Source organism: Pseudonaja textilis, chromosome 2 (genome assembly GCF_049901715.1).
Source record: "Pseudonaja textilis isolate UNSWEBS1 chromosome 2, rPseTex1.2, whole genome shotgun sequence".
NCBI classification, from domain to species: Eukaryota; Metazoa; Chordata; class Lepidosauria; order Squamata; family Elapidae; genus Pseudonaja; species Pseudonaja textilis.
In genome coordinates this window covers 140,214,537-140,234,776 of record NC_141991.1, presented here as the reverse complement: position 1 = coordinate 140,234,776, position 20,240 = coordinate 140,214,537, and the positions used below count along the sequence as shown (strand labels likewise).

General features: G+C 43.7%; 1 protein-coding gene across 14 annotated transcripts in view; it reads left to right on the top strand.

Moving 5' to 3' along the window:
- HDAC7 (histone deacetylase 7) overlaps positions 1 to 20,240 on the top strand; it is a 224,155-nt gene that overhangs the window by 179,574 nt on the left and 24,341 nt on the right. For 7 of the 14 annotated variants that reach the window (XM_087925512.1, XM_087925510.1, XM_087925513.1 and 4 more), the window contains 10 exons: positions 443 to 565; positions 1,641 to 1,812; positions 4,110 to 4,318; positions 5,268 to 5,465; positions 7,832 to 8,060; positions 11,205 to 11,338; positions 15,698 to 15,818; positions 17,060 to 17,109; positions 19,206 to 19,541; positions 20,054 to 20,161. In XM_087925512.1, coding sequence (XP_087781638.1) covers positions 443 to 565; positions 1,641 to 1,812; positions 4,110 to 4,318; positions 5,268 to 5,465; positions 7,832 to 8,060; positions 11,205 to 11,338; positions 15,698 to 15,818; positions 17,060 to 17,109; positions 19,206 to 19,541; positions 20,054 to 20,161 — 1,680 coding nt within the window. The remainder of the gene's footprint in view (positions 1 to 442; positions 566 to 1,640; positions 1,813 to 4,109; positions 4,319 to 5,267; positions 5,466 to 7,831; positions 8,061 to 11,204; positions 11,339 to 15,697; positions 15,819 to 17,059; positions 17,110 to 19,205; positions 19,542 to 20,053; positions 20,162 to 20,240) is intronic. The other 7 variants (XM_087925516.1, XM_087925519.1, XM_026713785.2 and 4 more) reach the window with 1 other exon arrangement.

The following is a 20,240-nucleotide window of genomic DNA, read 5'->3' as shown; positions in this document are numbered from 1 at the left end:
TTGAAAGGATTGGCTGGTGACATCAAGGAGTTGGGGGCTCCTTTCATGTCCTCGCTAATCTGCCCACCAAAGTGGGTACCCACCATGGTTGCCTGCTTTCGAACTGCTGGGTCAGCAGGAACTGGAGTGAGTGAGGGGAGCTCACCCCATCCCGTAGCAGCAACTGGGTCTCAAACACCAGGCTGCCAATCATCATAATAGTATCCTAACCACATGAGCCACCATGCTTTTTCCCCTTGTGATAAACCTGCTGACTTAATCTCTGAGGTTTTGGGTTATGAGGTTCTGTAATAGAGTTGACATGGAATTGGAAGTTCCCTTCTTTGTTCCCAGGCTTGAGAATTCCTCCATACATATAATAATATTCTCAGGGCAAGTTTCACTGTTATGAAACTTGAACTGGATGGATGACTACTTTCCTTCTTTTTTTTTCTCCTGATAGGCCCCTCTAGCTCAGCGCCTGAGAATGCAGGAAAGTTCACTGGCTCAGTATGCTCTTCAAACCAGCAGCTCTCTCCCAGCTCTCACCCTTGGATTACCAGCCACTTCTGCAGCATCTGCCAGGGTATGTTTTAAGAGGTTGTAGCAAGAGAAAAGGGCACTGAGGCAGTAGGTCAGACAACATTTCAGTCTGACTTCCCTAACCAGGAAGCTGCTAGACACATTGCAATGGACTCCCAAAACAGCAATCCAATCAAGTGTGTAGTCTTGAGATATGTGGTAGGTTGAGAAAGGAAGGCAGCAGAAGACAGTGAGAATCAAGATGGCCAATGGAATCCTAAGTGGAAATACCAGTAGTCCTCCACTTATGACCACAGTTGAGCCCAAAATTTCTGCTGCTAAGTGAGACATTTGTTAAGTGAGTTTTGTTGTTAAGTGAATCACCGCACTTGTTAAATTAGCAGCACGGTTCTTAAGTGAATCTGGCTTCTCCATTGACTCTGCTTGTCCGAAGGTTTCAAAAAGTGATCACATGACCCATCGTCATAAATATGAGTCAGTCAGTTGCCAAGCCATGGGGATGCTATAACAGTTGCAAGCGTGGAAAACAGTTCATAAGTCACTTTTTTCAATGATGTTGTAACTTCAAACGGTCATTAAATGAACCATTGTAAGTTGAGGACTACCTGTAGGTTATTTTTAAAAGAAGGAAACAGCTGGCGGAGAATTGAAATTCACCTGCTAAATTTAACGCGTTGGTGAATATATATAGCCTAGGATTGTTGGGTTTTTGATGTTTACTGACTTTGTTTCTCTTCCTGCAGAGGTTTCATTACCAGGCAAGTAATATCACCAGTAGGTTAGTGCACTGATAATGCACAAAGCCCAGTTGTGAAACATCTGCAGGAAGAAAAGCCAGTTTGGAGAAGATTAAGAAGTCAACTCCCTAAACCACTTGCTCTAACATTGATTGATTTTAAACAAATTTTGCAGAACAGATTTTTTATATCTTTTTAACATGGATTTGCAATTTTCCCTAAAGTCCTCAACTCCATTTTTTTTATTTTTCTGTTTTGTTTTTGTTTTTTGAAAAGTCCCAGCTAATTTCTCTGCATTGCTCCTTTAAGAATGTCAGGGAAGGCTAGCTTGGGATTCAGAGAAACACTGTTCAATCACACTCTCCAATTCTGTCCATACAGAGCGATGGTGACCACAGGGCACACCCAGGCCTTGCGCACAAGGTGCCTGTCCTAACTAGCACTCACGCACCCATGTTCCTACCTGCCAACCTGGAGCAACACGAACCCGGAAGCCCTCTGTCCCCTCGACTTCATCCTGTCATCATTCTGGAGCCCTCTCCTCTGGTTACAGGTGAGTAGGCGGCCTTTCATCTTTTGGGAAGCATAGGAGCTTCATCACTGGAGGTTTTCAAGAAGAGACCAGACTGCCATTTGTTAGAAATGGTGTAGGGTCTCCTGCTTAGGCAGGGGATTGGACTAGATGACCTACAAGGTCCCTTCCAACTCTGTTAATCCGTAAAACACAGAAAACAGGCAACTTTGCCTCCCTTAGATTGCTGAACTATAAGTCCCATGATCCCCAGAAAGCCTGTCCAGGGGTGACAGATGCTGGGAGTTGGAGTTCAGCAATACTTCGAAGGCCTACTCAGCGTTAGCGAGGTGTGCACCCCCAGGTATTAGCATTCGGCATTTCTAGAAAGGCCTTTCAGAAGGAGCATAATTATCGAGAGGTAACAGGGACGTGGCACATGGTTACTATCTTTCAAAGAAGAAAATTCCTGCTTCGCTTCTGTTTTTTGGGGAGGTTGGGGGCTTTCCTGTTGAACATAGGCCTTCACTCTGCTACTTCCATTGATTACCTCAAACACTGCAGCAAAATCTTAGGCGACTTGATGCTGTATTCAAAATCAGCTCAAGGTGTATGTCCTAAAGCCCTGGGGTTAGCCTTTCAGGAACTGCAGGGCATTTTTCTGTGCGTGACAATCCCAGAGGAGTAGGAGGAGGAGTAGCAGAGGGCTTTTCCCAACTTAAGGAAAACACTTAAATGCCACAGTCCGTTAAAAACAACCACCAACAAGCATATTAACAAGAAGAGCTTTAAGGCAGACTTACCTCAAGGGCAGAACTATTGCAAATATATATGTAATGTAAATTAAATTACAGTGAGATCCTATACTTCAGGGTTCAATAATGGGGCCCCTTTGCAGATATTTTACACTCTGGCCTCCTATCCAAAGGGCCAATTTTAATCTCTTGGAAAATGAAACTCACAAAGTCAGTTGTAGGAAATGTAGCCCAAAATTACTGGAAAGGTACCAAATGGCTAGTCCTGGAGATATAAGATCTATTTCGCTATAGTTAATCCATATTGTTGCATTTTCAGTGTTTTATATATATTTATGCTTTGGGTAAGTGTCTGTTAATGTGTTTCTTGGGATGACACTGGATTTTTGTTGGTGATTTCAAACTGGTTTTCATATAATTCTCCATGATTGTCAGCCATTTGAGGTAAGAATGTATAAGTTATTCCCACCTGCTTATCCCGTTTTTAAATTGCAGTCCCTTTATCATTACAGTAAGAATAAGCAGGCTCTGTTTCTGAGAGTGAAAAGGCACAGTATTTTGGGGAGGTCATTTTGGTTAGGTTCATTTGTTTCTTTATTGCAGGGATTTTATTTTACTCTTGTGGACTAGAAACCTGAAGACAGACAAGTTTCATAATGCTTACGGTACATCATTTAGAACAGACTCTTTCCATAGCAATAGCACTAGCAGTAATACTTAAGACTGATATACCTCTTCACAGTGCTTTACAGCCAAGGGTGGGATTCAAATGTTTTAACAACCGGTTCTGTGGCCGTGGCTTAGTTGGTGGGTGTGGCTTGGTGGTCATGTGACTGGCTGGGTGTGGCCAACTCAACATCACTCACATCGAGGCACGCATCTCCTCACCTGGCCTCTCATGACTGTGGGGATGCTGCAACAGTCGTAAGTGTGAAAAATGGTCATGTCACTTTTTTCAGTGCCATTGTAACTTTAAATGGTCACTCCACACAAGCAAAGTACCAGTAAAGGAGGGAAAAATAACTCCAGAGAAGTTCCTGAGACAGGAAATCTAGCCCTGCCAAGAATGTAATAAGGGTTAACGGAGAGGCAGTTTCTGTAAGCAACACCAGAATGTTTCCTTCCTGCCTTCCTTACAGGATTAGACCAGTAATTTCTTCTAACAACCGGTTCTCTGAACTGCTTAGAATGTTAACAACCGGTTCTAGTGAATAGGTGCGAACTGGTAGAAACCCACCCCTGTTTACAGCCCTCTCTAAGCATAGTTTACATAGTCAGCATATTGCCACCAACAATTTTGGGTCCTCATTTTACCAACCTGGAAAGGATGGAAAGCTGAGTCAACCTGGAGCCAGTCAGGATCGAACTCCTGGATTGAGCAATGAATTAACGTGCCGTACTGCATTCTAACCACTGCTCCACCATGGCTCTGTGCCCCTATAGACTAGAAATGCACACTGAATTCACTCAGCATTTGCAGGGGCTGTTTTCTGGATCGGTTTGTTCCCACCACATGTGAATGGGCCTCTAAGCCTTTTGGGGTGGCCCCTGGTACCTTCAACCCCATGTCTCCTCCATTCGCAGTTCCAGGGCTGGGATCGGTCCCCTTTCACTTCAGCCCTTCAGTGCTTCCATCGGAGCGGCTGCCGATGCCGGTGATCCATAAGCCCTTGGGACGGACCCGCTCAGAGCCTCTGCCATCTAACCCCCGAACCGTGCAGCAGCAACTGGCGTACCAGCAGCACCACACTTTCCTCCTGGAGCATCTGAAGCAGCAGACCCAGCTGGGAAAGGTGAGCTCCAAGTTTTGGTCTTCTTCAGCCACTGAGCCGGATGATGTGATCCCAGGGAGTTGGAGGAGAGGACAAATTTCTTGCCCCAAACCGCACAAGAGGTCTGGTTCATTTGGGGACAGATTACTAATGGAGAAAATGTCACCTGGCCGTTCATTTATATTGGATGCTTTTTAAGGGCACGGGACCTTTTTAAAGCACAGAGGCCTGGAATTGGCAATAGAGCATATACCCCCAGTCTTTCAGGGGTGTATCTGAAATTGACTCTTTCAAATAATGCTATTATTAATCATATTTCTTTTTTAAAAAATATAACTAAAATCACACAAGATGGATTGCCAGCAGAGCAAGGAAAGGGCTTATTGTAGCAAGGAAGTGTGACACCTCACGAGATCCAGAAGGCTGTTCAGTCCTCAAAATACCATATATACTTGTAGATAAGTTCAGAATTTTAGGTGCCAAATGAATCCCTCCCAGAGTGGGTTCGATTTATCTGAGAGTTCCTTCCTTCCTTCCTTCCTTCCTTCCTTCCTTCCTTCCTTCCTTCCTTCCTTCCTTCCTTCCTTCTTTCTTTCTTTCTTTCTTTCTTTCTTTCTTTCTTTCTTTCTTTCTTTCTTTCTTTCTTTCTTTTTTTCTTTCTTTCCATGGCTACCTATCTCAACCAATGACCCTGGGAGGCTATATATGGTAATACCTTTTAAAAAGTGCCCATCTTTCCCATGTATACTGATGAATAAGCCCGTCTGTGGATAAATGGGCTTACCCACAGGCGACACATGTTTCGCACTATTTCGTTTTAAAGTGTGAAGGTCTGCGAGTGTATGCGACAGGCTGAAGCTGAGATCACTTGCCAACCATTTGTGTTTCCGTCACCGGGCATCGGGGTGTGAGTTTGGGTTGCTGAGCTTACCTGCCCCTTCAATGATTGTCTCCCTGCTCCCCCGCACAGCGCATGGCCAAATCCAGCGAGAAGCCTCGCCTGCAGCAGATCCCTTCTTCCGAAGACATGGAGGCCATGGCAGGAGAAGATCCGTATGAACATCCCCAAGGCCAGAGGGAGCCTCCGCCGTTGGGAGGCGGCAGCAAGGAAGCAGAGAGGATCTCCCGGTTGGGTCAGCAGCCTCGAGAGGAGCTTGTCCTTCACCAGGTATTGGAAACAGGCTGGGGAAAGGGAACTTAAATCAACATTTCCCTTCTTCTGAAAGAGTGTGTATGTGAACAAAGATGAAGGCTGCTTGGTTCTTGCTCCTGGCATCAAGCGGTTTGTCTTTCCTGCAGGATTGGGAGCCTACAACAATGGTGCGAAAATGTACTTTTTTGTGTGAGTGCACCAATGGTGGTATTCTACCGTGTCGGCCAAGCCGGTAGCAGCGATGAGCAGCGGAGACTGAACAGTTCTCTCCACCGCTCTGCTGTTGGCTCCCATGCTCACCTTTATCCTCTGAATTTGAAGCGCAGCTGCTTTGCGCGGCCCAGCAGAGTGCTGCGTGGCAGCTGCTGAAGCGACCGGGAGAGTGCAGGCTTGCAGGAGGAGGTGAATTAAAACGCCTCTGCGCCTGCGCAAAGGGTGTGTTTGGCACGCGCACGCAATGTGTGTGCACGCACGCAAAGCCCACCCACCAAGCCATGCCCACCGAACTGGTGGCAAAAAATATTTGAATCCCACCGCTGGAGTGCGCACACAGACCCACTGATGCAGCTACTCTTGAAGTATAGTGAACGCGATGGAGTTAAATTTCTCTCTTTCCCAAAGAAAGAGGCTCCTTTCATTTCCATGTTTTTCTCAGAAATACCTGAGGATAAAACAAACAGGAGGCCATTTGATCTCCTGTGTCGTAACTGTTTCCCATTCAACGGACTAGATTTCCACATCAAAACATCTGTGCAGCGGTTATGCCAATGATGTAATAACACCCATGATGTCATTTCTGGCCATGGTATTGTATATACCTTTTGCATAATGACCTCACATAGATTTAACCGTCTCGTTTAACAGCTCTTGGCAAATAACAGACATGCCCTCCCTACAATAGAAAAGTGGTTTATTAATGGCAATCCTAAATGTGTTTCTTAGAGAAGCAGGAACATAAATCAGAAGGAAGGTAGTGGGTCTAATTTCCGAGCAGATATAACAAAGACTGTTCCTCTCTCATCATTATGCTCTCTCTCGGCTCAGAGGGTGATTGCTTTCTCCTTCTCCCTCTCCCTTCCACACAAGCGCACACAACAATAAGACAATTGTATGATTTGGGCTTCTGATATTGGCACCGCTTAAATATGTTCTTCCAGCAGCCTTTGTTAGCCTTAGGCGCCACTCTGTAATTCCCTAGCAAGCCTGACCCATGATCACCCCTGATCCCATTTCCCCAAAGCCAGGGAAGGCTGTCCTAGAGCTTCATAGGCTGGATTAGAAACACCCTTTCATTTTGAGTGTCTGCGCCAGGAAAGGATTCTAAAATCTTCTCTCGATATTCCTAGAAAGCTTCTGAGCTTATTGAGCTGCTTTCTCTGATCCCTGACACAGAGCACCCCTTCTTCCCGTTCTTTTCTCTCTCGTCCCAAAGGCGCTTTTTTTTTTTTTTCAAGAGGCAACTGGTCTTTCTGGGTTTTCTTTGAAGACGTTTCGATTCTCATCCAAGAAGCTTCTTCAGCCCCTTTGGGACTACCCTGACCTGGATGACTGACAATCTCCATAGATATTTTCTCTCCCATCTAGTTCTGTGGCTGTAGTTATGTGTTTGCCACCCAAATGCACTAGAGGGCGCCAGCTGCTAAGCCAAGCCAGTGCAGAAGCCTTCCTTTTAGTTTTAGAATAGAATAGAATAGAATAGAATAGAATAGAATAGAATAGAATAGAATGGAGTGGAGTGGAATGGAATGGCATGGAATGGAATGGAATGGAATGGAATAGAATAGAATAGAATACTTTGTTGGCCAAGTGTAGTTGGACCCACAAGGAATTTGTCTTGGTGTAAATACTCTCAGTATACATACAAGAAAAGATACGTTCTCAAGAGTCGAGAATCATAACGTACAACACTTAATGATAGTCATAGGGTACAATCAGCAATCAAATCATACTAGGAAACAGTCAATATAAATCGTAAGGATACAAGCAACAAAGTTACAGTCATACAGTCACAAGTGGGAGGGGATGAGTGATTAGGAGTGATGACAAGATTAACAGTAATAGTAGTGCAGACTTTGTAAATAGTTGAACAGTGTTGAGGGAATTATTTGTTTAGCAGAGGGATGGCTTTCAGGAAAAAACTGTTCTTGTGTCTAGTTGTTCTGGTGTGCAGTGCTCTATAGGGTCGTTTTGAGGGAAGGAGTTGAAACAGTTTATGTCCGGGATGTGAGGGGTCTGTAAATATTTTCACAGCCCACTTTTTGACTCGTGCAGTATACAGGTCCTCGATTGAAGGCAGGTGGGTAGTAAATGTTTTTTCTTTTAGTGGAAGCGACGGGCACTAAGACTCCTGCAAGTGACCAAACTCTTAATTCCATCCACAGGCACATTATGTCTGGGAACAGCAACAACGTATGCAACAGCAACAGCTCCTCCGAAGGCAGCCTGCTGACTCGTTGCTGACCCCAGCCTCACGGGGAAGCCATCGGCCCCTCTCTCGAGCCCATTCCTCACCCGCTCCAGCCACCGCCTGTCTACCTAGCCAGGACACATCTTCCAAGGTCATCCCACTTCCAGTTCCAGAACAGCCCATCAAACCGCGCTTCACCACAGGTAACACGCCAAATTTTCCCTTGATTTGGTGTAGATAGTTGTTTGTTTATTTGTTCAATTGTATACAACTGCCCAAAACACACAACTCAAGGTGACATCCCCTGAAATATATATATTTATGCTTCTCATCGTCTTTGACAATGGATGTTGTCTTTGACTGAAGCAGTGGGTAGCACTTAACTGAACTTGGGCAAAAGTTCTCCAAAAGGTTAACCTGAATTGGACCTGATGAATATTAAGGTAGAAGGAAATCCAAGGGCGATAGGGTGAACCTGAAATAAAAACCAAGCATCTTGCAAGAAAGGAGTGACAAGCTACTTCTATACTATTGTCAATAAAATTGGAAACGATCACATGACTAGAGGGAAGGTTTTGCCTTTAGTGTTGCACCTTCTGTAACAGTTGACATGCAACTCCAGCCAGCAAGTTATTTTCTCCACCTTTTTTCTTCTTCCATCAGGTATGGAACATCATCATCTGTATGTGACATGTAATTCTCACTATTGGCTTGCAACCCATGATTTGTAGCACAATGTGAACTTGATTGTGGCTTGCTGAACAAACCACAGTTAAAACTAAACGTGGCTTATTATGATACATGATCTGGGGCCATGCTCGGATTCTCTTCCCTCTTCACCTTCCTCTATCCCTAACTAGACTTAGAATAACTTTACTGTCACTTGGAATGTACACTAATTGGCATATATTAAAATGAAGTTGCATACAGTTCTCAAAGTGTCACCACCACCTCCAGTATACACTACATAAACATAACTAAATAGATACATACATACATACATACATACATACATACATACAAAATTATGCATATACCCTTATATAAATATATGAACGGAGAAACAATTACTGTCTGCTCCTGACCAGGAAAGTCCTCAACTTACAAATGTTCATTTAGTGACAGTTCAGAATTATAACAAAAAAAATGTGACTAACCACCAGTCCTCTCACTTACAATCATCATGGCATCCTCACAATCATGTGATCAACATTTGGGCACTTGGCCACAACAGTAGCAGTGTGTGTGTGTGTGTGTGTGTGTGTGTGTGTGTGTGTCATCTGATCACCACAAGCAAAGTCCATGGGGGAAGCCGGATTCACTTAACGACCATATGATTCACTTAACAACTGCTGTGATTTGCTTAACAACTATGGCAAAAAAAGATTATAAAAGTGAGTGCGACTCACTTAGCAGGCACCTTGCTTAGCAATGGAAACTCTGCTCTCGACAGTGGTTGTAAATCGAGGACTGCTTGTGTTGCCAGGACATCTGTCCATTAGACATCCAAGCTTTAATATGGGGCTGCAGTCATGTGATTTTTGCCAAGAGGAAAAGAGCCCCTCCCCTCCCCCAGGCTAAGAAAGCCAACATTACAGAGCTCTTTCTGCCTGCCATTCATCCATTAGCCTCCACCAAATCTATTTCTTCATCTCTTAGAGCAGATTTTGAATAGATGCATCATAGAAGACATTCCCATGTCTATTTTGCATTGGTGTCGTACTTTAGACTATGTCAATATATTCCCATGTTTCTCGACTTTGACAATTTTCAAGTGTGTGGACTTCAACTCCCAGAATTTTCAAGCTAGTTGGCCGGGGAATTCTGGGAGTCGAAATTCATTCACCTTAAAGTGTACAGGTGAGAAACACACATACTACTTGATAAAATGCTGCTTTGGATGCCACTGTTTTATTGAAATGTTGAGTTTGTATTGTACCGATTTTAAAAAAAAACCTGAATTGCGTGGCACCAAGAGAAATACTTCACATGAAACATTTAACTAAAAATATAAAGCTTGACATGTAATATAAAGAAGTACGTTGTCTTAACTAAAACCCCGTTTAAAATTGTGCATAATACAGTTTCACCCTGGATTATATCTCAGTGGATGTCTGATTTTTATGTTGTGAATACTTTTGTAATTTTGTTTTAAAAACAAAACTTCTTCTACATAAAAGACGTATACATTACGGAAAGATACACTAAACCTGACCTCTTGCATAAGCTAGCAGGATTTGCCAACACTCCAGAAGATAGGTCTAAGATACGGAAGGATCTTGACAGACTTGAACATTGGGCACTATCTAACAAAATGAAATTCTATGGTGAAAAAAGTAAGATTCTACATTTAGGCAAGAAAAACCAAATGCACAGTTATAGTACAAGTGATACCTGGCTCAATAGTAGTAACTGTGAGAGGGATCTTGGCGTCCTAGTGGACAATCACTTAAATATGAGTCAGCAGTGTACTGCAGCTGCTAAAAAGGCCAACGCAGTTCTAGGCTGCATTAACAGAGGGATAGAATCAAGATCACGTGAAGTGTTAATACCACTTTATAGTGCCCTGGTAAGGCCACACTTGGAATACTGCATCCAGTTTGGTCACCATATTGTAAAAGAGATGTTGAGACTCTGGAAAGAGTATAGGGAGAAGCAACAAAGGTTATTAGGGGACTGGAGGGTAAAACATATGAAGAACGCTTGCAGGAACTGGGTATGTCTAGTCTAATGAAAAGAAGGACTAGGGGAGACACGACAGCAGTCTTCCAATATCTCAGGGACTGCCACAAAGAAGAGGGAATCAAGATATTCTCCAAAGCACCTCAAGGCAGGACAAGAAGCAACCTAGAACTAAAGAGAAATTTCCTGAATTAATTAATCACTGGGACAACTTGCCTTCAGAAGTTGTGAATGCTCCAACACTGGAAGTTTAGGGCAAAATTGGGCAACCATTTGTCTGAAATGGTAACTTCCTGCCCAAGCAGGGGGTTGGACTAGAAGACCTCCAAGGTCCCTTCCAACTCTGTTGTCCTGTCATTCTCTTATCAATTTTTATTACAGTGATAATCATCCCATTCATATCCTAGAACTTTTAAGAGGCATATTCTCAGGGATTAAGAAAAAAAAAATCTTCATCCCAAAAGCGTCCATCTGCAGAAAATTTATTCCAAAAGAAAAGACTTCAAGTCACAACTTCTCACCTCCAAGCTGTCTTTTGTCCTAGAAAGATGATTCCAAGGGGGTGATTCAATCTCCAGGTGTAAACTAACAGTCGAGACTCACTGAGTCCAAAGAAAACTCCAGCTTTGTGAATGACTTGGGTGCCTCTTTTCCTGCTTTTTTAGGCATCGTCTATGACTCTGTCATGCTGAAACATCAATGCTCGTGTGGAGACAACAGCAACCATCCTGAGCATGCAGGCCGAATCCAGAGCATCTGGTCTCGCCTGCAGGAACGTGGCCTACGCAACCAGTGTGAGGTAGGGGGCAGTGCAAGCCAGACGTGAATACGGAACAATCCTCTACTCTTCCAACCTGATTTAGCTACACAATCTACAAGACAAGTATTCGTTAGCTTTTCAAGAAGTCTATACATTTTTTTTTTTTACTAATGGCTAATTTGGTGGTGGTTGTTTTTCATCTACATTTCTTCTTGGAAAGTGGTGATGGTGGGCTTTTGTTGTTGTTTATAAAAACAAATTTTGGCCAACTTTTTTTTTTTTTTTAAGAAAACTAAATGGCATCTCCTGCCACTGGTAGTTTAGCTTCAGTTAATTTCTACAGCAGTGTGGGCTGGAAACATATTTGAATCTAAATGTACAATTTTTCATGGTTTTGCCCACTCTCAGTACTGTTGCCTTTCTATTACAGGATGAGAGACGACAGATGTTTGCCACTTTGAGTGATTTATAAAAATAGTAAAAGGGGGATATAAATAAATAATGCGGTGGTTCAGTGGCTAAGACACTGAGCTTGTCGATCAGAAAGGTCGGCAGTTTGGCGGTTTTCCTACCCCTAGCACCACGTAACGGAGTGAACTCTCGTTACTTGTCCCAGTTTCTGCCAACCTAGCAGTTCGAAAGGAAGTGGAAAAATAGGGACCACTTTGGAAGATAACAGCGTTCCCTGCGCCTTTGGTGTTTAGTCATGCTGGCCACCTGACCACGGAGATGTCTTTGGACAGTGCTGGCTCTTCGGCTTTATAATGGAGATGAGCACCTCTCCCTAGAGCCAGAAACGATTAGCATGTATGTGCGAGAGGAACCTTTACCTTTACATAAATAAATAAATAAATGAAAGAGGTACTGTGGTTTTCTAAAACATTCAAAGTTCTGAGTAGCTATTCAATAGCAGCACTCTCTCTTGACCTTACAGGTCAAGAGTTGACCTTATCGAGGAAAGATTGCTAAAGAAGCAATCCAGAGAGTCTTTGATTTGCTACCACAATTGGGACTGGAAAAATCTGTCATTAGGTGATGAAGACATTAAGCAAGACATTCCATGATAGCTATTTTGCAAGCTTCCCTGCTGGCTTCCTTATTGTCTTTGCTTGTCAGAAGCCAGTTGGGAAGGTCACAAATGACAACCATGTGACCCCGGTCATAAATATATACTGATTGCCAAGTGTCTGATGACCAGGGGGACACTGCAACAGTGGTAAATCTGAGGACCAATCATAAGTCACTGCTTTCAGCATCGCGGAACTTAGAACAGTCACTCACTAAATGGATGGTCATAAATTGAGGACTAGATACATTTAAATTACTGTGTAGTATTAAACTAAAAGAGGAGTTGATTCAAAGTTGCATACGATTATGAGTGAAATATTATTTGTAAGCATACTTCTTCCCTATGATTTCATGTAGTTTTTTTATTAGATTGTGTAATAATCAGGGCAGATCAATTCACTGTAAGACAAGGACTCTTCACTAATGGTTATGGACCTCAATCTCTCACGTCCTTCATTGCAGATTGGCAGACAGATATTTTTGAACTACACAGTCTAGGGCTAAGAGAGGGAGGTGATTTATTATATGAATATTTGAATGAACTGGTTTTTATTGGGCATTGTATTTTGCAGATAGAGCAATGCTCCATCTGCAGACAAAACAGATGGCAATAGTTAATTCTCTGGTGTGAAAAAACACTTCACTGTTGATTTTTGCACATCAGGCCCCTATAAAATACCCAGGAGGTGGCCTATTTATTATTTCTGGTCAATTGGCTGCTCTCCAGATTAACTCCCTCCCTCATCCCATTCCTCCAAATACCTGCTTACTATATTTTGGTGACGGTGGTAGGTTTTTTGCGCCCCTAATTTCTAAACTCCTGAAGAAAATGGAAAAAAAACATAAACCAGTTTTTTTTTCCTGTTTAAAGGAGAGGAAGTTTTTTTTCTTGATGTTCTATTAAAAAAAAAAAAACAGGTTGGAAAACCATATCTTCTATTTTCCATCTTCCAAGCCATTTAAGAGTGGAGTCAGAGGGGAAAAAGAAAATTGGGGAAGTCAAAAATAGGACAACCTTCTTTGATCTCCCCCATGTGGTTTTTGACCGCAACGCCCTGAAGACCCATTGCTTGGAATTCTGAGTTTTGCAGTCCCGATACATTTGGGGTGGGAAGTGGGGGCTCTAGATTGGAAGAACCAAAGGTGAATAGAACTTTTTCTGGAGGCACCCAAACCCATTCAAAGGGCAATACCTTTGTGTTCCCATACTAAAGCAACACTTACTTAGCCACAATTCTTTGCAAACCCTTCTCCTTACAGCCCTCCCCCATCCCCCCATCATCTTCTTTCCAGCCAATGGTTAAAAGAATGGATATTTCCATAGTTTATTCACTGATGGACACATAAAAACCACTATTAGTTTCTCAGATAATTCAAAAGCATTTGATGGATTGAGCGGCAAGCAGGTTCCATAAATTCTAGGCAGGTTTTATGAAGATGCCTATATTGCAGATGCCCGACAGATGTGCATCTCACCAGAAACATTCACACATCTCAAAACAATTATGGACAGGTCGTTTCTTTTAAAACTCTTCAATCCCCATATAGCTTGAATCAGAGATTTAGCTTTTTCTTTCCTCTGCTTCTTTCTTTTACTTAATACCTGCAAAGTAAGCATAGATTCTCTTTTTATCTCTAGCATTTGTTCCCAAAGATTAACTAGGTGGACTATGCACATTCACTGTGGGTGGATAGAATGCTCCCAGGCAACAGCAGTGTGCTTCTACGCACACATACGCATAATATACATGCAAACGAACACCCCGAAGAACCAGAAGATTGTTCCAAACGTGATAATGTCTTCAGGGATGAAATAGAAGGAAGTGGAGAAAAAACAGAATTATTCCGTCAGCCCATTGGGTGGGGGACCAGTTTGGAGAAATCTTTTAGCATAATGGTTGCGTACAACCTGTTTGTGATGACCCAGGGTGTGGCACAAAGGCAACACAGTCAGATAAGCAATCTCCAACTTTGCCCCCAATGTCCAGATGACCCTCTGAGTGGAGAAAAATTCTCCCCGGACTAGCCTTTGACTGCAGAAAATTAAGTCCAAAACATGAGCAACGCAAATTGTAACTTAAAGTCCAAACAAGCCAAACTGAAGTAATTAGTTTAGCAGGGCAGGAGCAAGAATTTCAGACTTGAAGGCACGGCAAAACTCTCACGGTTGGGAAGACGCCAGGAATAAGCCCAAACAACACTGAATAAAGTCACATTTGCTCCCAGCAGCCTGCTCCACGCAGCCTGTCTTTCTTATCAACTGTCTTCCCAGCTGTGGCTAATGAAGGGAATCAAAGCCCCTTCCTCCGCTGTAAGCCTCGCAAACCATGTTACCCTCTTCTCCGTTCCTCCCTGTGTGTCCTAGGATGAAGAGGCTGTGGGCCTGGTTCTTCCTCTGAACTTCCTCTCCCTTGTTCTATCTCTCCCCTGCTCTGCCCAGCCAGACTTAGCCCTTCCCCAGTCTCCTCCACAGCCAACGGAGCCATACTCCCGCTCCCTGTCAGCTGTCCAGCTTCCTCCTCAGATTCAGACTCAGCATGACAGGGGCATGACACTGTTTCAGTCATGCTGCTTTGGGAAAATTTCTCCATAGGGAGTACAGGTAGTCCTCAACTTACGACCACAACTGAGTCCAAAATTTATCTTGTTAAGTGGAATGTTTGTTAAGTGAGTCTAGCCCAGTTTGCGACCTTTCTTGCCACAGTTGTTAACTGAATCCCTGCAATTGTTAATCTAGTAACATGGCGGTTAAGTGAATCTGGTTTCCCCATGGACTCTGCTTGTCGGAAGGTCGCAAAAGGGGATAACATGATCCAAGGACAATGCAACCATCATAAGTATGAGTCAATTGCCAAGCATATGAATTTTGATCCCGTGAGCATGGGGATGCAATGGTCATAAGTGTGAAAAACAGTCATCGGTCACTTTTTTCAGTGCCGTTGTAACTTTGGGCCGTCACTAAATGAACTGTTGTAAGTAGAGGACTACCTGTATACATGCCATGAGTCAGAGCCATCTGATTAGACTTTGTCCATTCTTAAGAGAGGGGCCCTGCACTCACTACCTTAAATGGTTGCCTCCTTTCAGGATGTGCCTCCCCCTTTAAGCAAGGCAAGGAGAGCCTCCATTTTTGGAAAGACCAGAATGCTGCAGCTGGCTTTGAAGCACCAGCTGATAAGTTAAATCCTACCATAGAAATATTTTCTTTTTCTCAGAGCCTCGCTGTTTTCTCCCCAGCATTTCACCTGGCTTCCTGGAATATCCGCAGAAGCCCGTTGCATTTTTTCTGCTTTTTTTTGTGATGTGAACCAACCCTTGTTTTTCTGCTAGTGCCTTCGAGGACGCAAAGCCACGTTGGAGGAGCTGCAGTCCGTTCACACTGAGCGTCACGTGCTGTTGTACGGCACCAACCCCCTCAGTCGCCTGAAGTTGGACAATGGCAAACTGGCAGGTAAGAGGCAATGTAATGTCTCCCTTCATCCATGGATTGAAGTTGAGGAGAGCCAAAAAGGACTCTCTTCATCTCTGGAGCGAAAATGTGCCCAGGAGCCTCTTGCAATCTCTCTGTGTTTGGTGTCTCTTATAAATATGCTCCATTTGATAAAGACCTTCCTAGGATTAATGACTGAGATCTAGTCACTGTTGTGCTAGGGAGAAGAAATGGGAGATCTAGGGTGTTACAAATGAACAAAGTCTTCAGCTACGCTGCACGCTTCTTGCATCATTTGTTTGCTGTTTTATTTCACTTATATCCAACCTTGCTTCTAGGGAGCTCCAAGAAGACAGCAATCATTTCTCCTTTATATCCTCAGAAATAATATGGTGACCCTGCCATAAGTCAGCCAGGGTCTTCCTGTAATGCTTGAATGACGGCTTCTCCAGTCCAACAACCTTAAATACTGTCCCAAGCCCAAGGTCATTTTTGCAAGAGGGGACTCCACAGAGCATCCCATGAGAAGATTCTGTTTGATGCATGATAGGAAACATATACGTATTTTAAATAAATGATAAATTAAACAAGAGGGACCCCCTCATAGCGCTCTCTCTCTCTCTCTTTCTCTCTCTCTCTTTCTCTCTCTCTCTCTCTCTGATTTTTGTATATGCAAAATATCTCTTCAATTACAAGCAGAGCATTCTGCTTCAGATTTACCATACCTTTTCTATCGCACGTGCATATCTATCCATAAATATGTGTACCAACAGTGTTTTCCTATTTCTACTCTATCCCAAAGTGGGAAGAATGTCCATATGATAATAGCATGCCCAATTCATTTGAAACTGACGTTAACCCTAAGAAGTCTGCCTCAAAGAGCCATGGTGGCATAGTGGTTTAGAGTGCAATATCGCAGGCTAATTCTGCCGACTGCCAACAGTTCAATCCTGACTGACTCAAAGTTGACTCAGCCTCCCGTCCTTCCGAGATCGGTAAAAGGAGGATTGTTGCTGATGTTGTAAGCTGCTTAGAGGGGGGCTTTAAAGCACTGTGAAGCAGTATATAACTCTTAAGTGCTATTGCTGTGAAGATACAAAATGTTGTCCAATTTGCCTCTTCACAGAACTAAAATGACTAAAGTTCCTTTGAACGTATTCTCTCCCTTTTCATATGGTTTGTGTCTAGCGCTGTGATAGGCCAACTATCTGACTCTCACATACTTGATTATAACCCCATTGCCTTCTCTTGCTTTCTCGCAGGGATCCTGTCCCAGCGGATGTTTGTCATGCTGCCCTGTGGTGGAGTTGGGGTAAGCATCTTCTTCAGCAGGCTGAATGGTTTCCGTCAAAGGTTCCTTCCCATACCTTGTTTCCCATCACCGCAGGCCGAAGTTGGTTTGTGCCAAGTGAATTTCCAGGAAACAAAAGAGGCAACCCCCCACTGGAACGCACAGGGGTGGAAGGGAGAGAGTTGGAAAGTTTTAGGTCCAAAAAAAGTTGCAGATGATTGGTCTGCCTATTGCTTACTGGCATAACCTAGCATCTAAAATGAGCTTAGAGAATGTGATCCATTTCATGTCCCATGAGAACAAGGTATGGATCAGAACATGAGGCAAATCTGAGATTCAATAAGAGGGTGGAACGCTATTTCTAGATAGATCTTTGTCACTCAGGCCACAGGGGTCAAGGAATGCCTACCTCTCTCCTTAATGTGTGTGGATTTTTTTTTTAAATCAGCACTCCTTTTCCAGGCTTCCTAATCTGGTTCTGTGGGTGGTCTATTATGCTTTTTTTGTCTTGTGAAGAAGGTTTAAGGATTAAGGGGACAAGGCAAAAGGGAGAGATTCATACCTATCACTTCCACAGCAAGATTGCTGCTTACCCCAACATGCTACTCAACCCTCTCACATCTGGGAGCATCAGTAAAGAGCATTGGTTCTCCAAGAAACTGGAAAAGGGATTCCAGTAAACAGTCCCACCCACTTGCTCAGTTTCAGAATGTTAAAGTCAAAATATTCCTAGATTGGAACAGTAAAATACTGTTCACTGGAATCCCTTTTCCAGAAACTTCCGTTGATGGGCAAGGGACGTTTCACGAAGCCCATTGACCAAAGGTCCATCCATGGATCTCCAAATCTGCTTGGACTAGGATCCCCAATATATTAAAAAAAAAACCAGGTGAATTAGAGGCTCTTTGAAGGCCAACATCATCTAAAAGGCTCCAGTTGTCTCTATTAAACTTCACCATACTGTTCCCCAGGTTATTGTGAAGTCATTGAGTCATATGTGAAATCCACCAGGGTTCTCTGTGTAGGTGTAACAAGATCTGGCTGTCATATCACATACCAAGTGACGGCCAATGAATTCAGCTCAAATGTTTTTTGGGGGGAAATCTTGGTAAAATGTATACACAGCAAACAAATATATTTGGCCCATCCTAGCTAAGATTTTTTTTCACCTTTCTTCAGTGTGTCCTTTTCTCCAGCCCCATACACTGTCCTCTATATCTATATTGTTCATAAGGAAATGATTTGTATTTGACTAAATACAGGTAGTCCTCAATTTACAATGGTTCGTTTAGTGACTGTTCAAAGTTACAACGGCACTGAAGAAAGTGACTTATGGCCATTTTTCACACTTAACGACCCTTGCAGCATTGCCATGGTTCAGGTGATCAAAAGTCAACTAGCCCATATTTATGACGGTTGCGGGGTCACATGGATCCCCTTTTGCGACCTTCTGATGAGTAAAATCAATGGGGAAGCCAGATTCACTTAACAGCCGTGGGACTAACTGAACGATGGCAGTGATTCAGTTCCCAACTGTGGCAAGAAAGGTCATAAAATGGAGCAAAATGGAATGTCTCGTTTAGCAACAGAAATGTTGGGCTCCATTTTGGTCGTAAGTTGAGGACTATCTGTAAAGAGCTTGCATACAGTCGTAGCATTTGAAGGGGACGATGATACCACTGAGGCTATTTCTCGACATAGTAAATTAGATGTTCAAGAGTTCCTGGCTAGAACTCTATGATGATTTGCGGCGTTAGACGCATTTTGTGCGAAGAGCCTTTCACCCAGTGAGCTCTGCCTACAGTCTGATGGTGTAATCCAGACCTTGGCTGTCTCTATTTAGCAAGAATAGTGCTCTGTACTGCTGGAATGATGGCGGTCTATTATTGCACCCCTTCTATTTCTTATCCCACTTCCATTCTGGTGTTCGGACCCAGCCTTGTTCAGAGGTCTTCCTGAGAAGGGTTGGGGGAATAGGGTTAGGTTGGAGGAAATCTCCCTGGCCCCTCCTTCTCTCTGTCTCTCATGTCCCTCCCTCTGGGCTCTCTGCCACGTTCACTTTCGTTCATCACCTTCTTGCGTGCCTTTTTTTTTTTCTCTCACTCTCTTTTTTCCAGGATGCTGCCTCCCCGACCATCCCTCTTCTCCTTCTCTTAACCTTTTGCTCCCTTTCTCTTGCTCTCTGTTCCTTCTTCCTCCCCCCCTCCCTTTCCTTTGTCCTTACTGACGGGGCTTGGATCTTCTCTTCCCCCCTCCTTTGCACCCGGAGAGAAAGAGAGGGAGAGGGAGTGCGCGCCTGGAGCACTAAGGCAGAAGGCAGGCTCTGCTCACACATGGAGTTGATCAGAAGAGAATCTCTGAGGTTTTCCGGCTCTTACTTTGCCGATGACGTGATCCTGATCAAACCAAGATGTTTGTTTTTGAAAAAAAAAAAATCAAATAGAATCAAGAAGGTAAAAACAATGGGTTCTTCCTGCCCCCAACTTTTGCAACTAACACTAGAGGGGGAATGTGTTGGGAAAGCTCTCCTGCATGTTGGTGTCGATGGAACTTGTGGGAGCTCAGCGAAAGCTGAAGAACTGGGGATGGGGTTGTTGTCTAGCCAGGCTGTTGTTGTGGTTCATGAATGGGCATGTGTTGCATGCCAAGAGCTGAACTCTTCTGATTTGCCCTCAAAAGAGAGGATGTCCATTTTACAAAGCTGCATTTGACCCTGGATTTGATCAGAGAGGCCTAAAAAGAGCTCCTCTCTGAAGAAAGGTCTCCTTGGTCCAAAACTAGTGATGGTGTCCAAGCAGCTTTCCTACTGGTTTTCTCCTACTCCATCTCCTGGGAGGTTGTACGTGTGTTTGTGTGCGTATACCATTAGTCCATCCCGTGGGCTTCTTTGTTGCTGAGTGCAGAAATATAACCCCAGGGCCCTTTCTGTCGATTGAACTCTTCTTTGTCTCCTACTGGGTTCCAGGTGGATAGTGACACCATTTGGAACGAGCTGCACTCCAGCAATGCTGCGCGGTGGGCAGCTGGCAGCGTGACTGAGCTAGCCTTCAAAGTGGCCAGTCGACAGCTTAAGGTAAGAGCCCCGGTGGGGACAGCAAGATAGGTGGGGAGTGCCTCTCCACCCACCTTTGGGGTTTCTAAGGCAAAAGAGC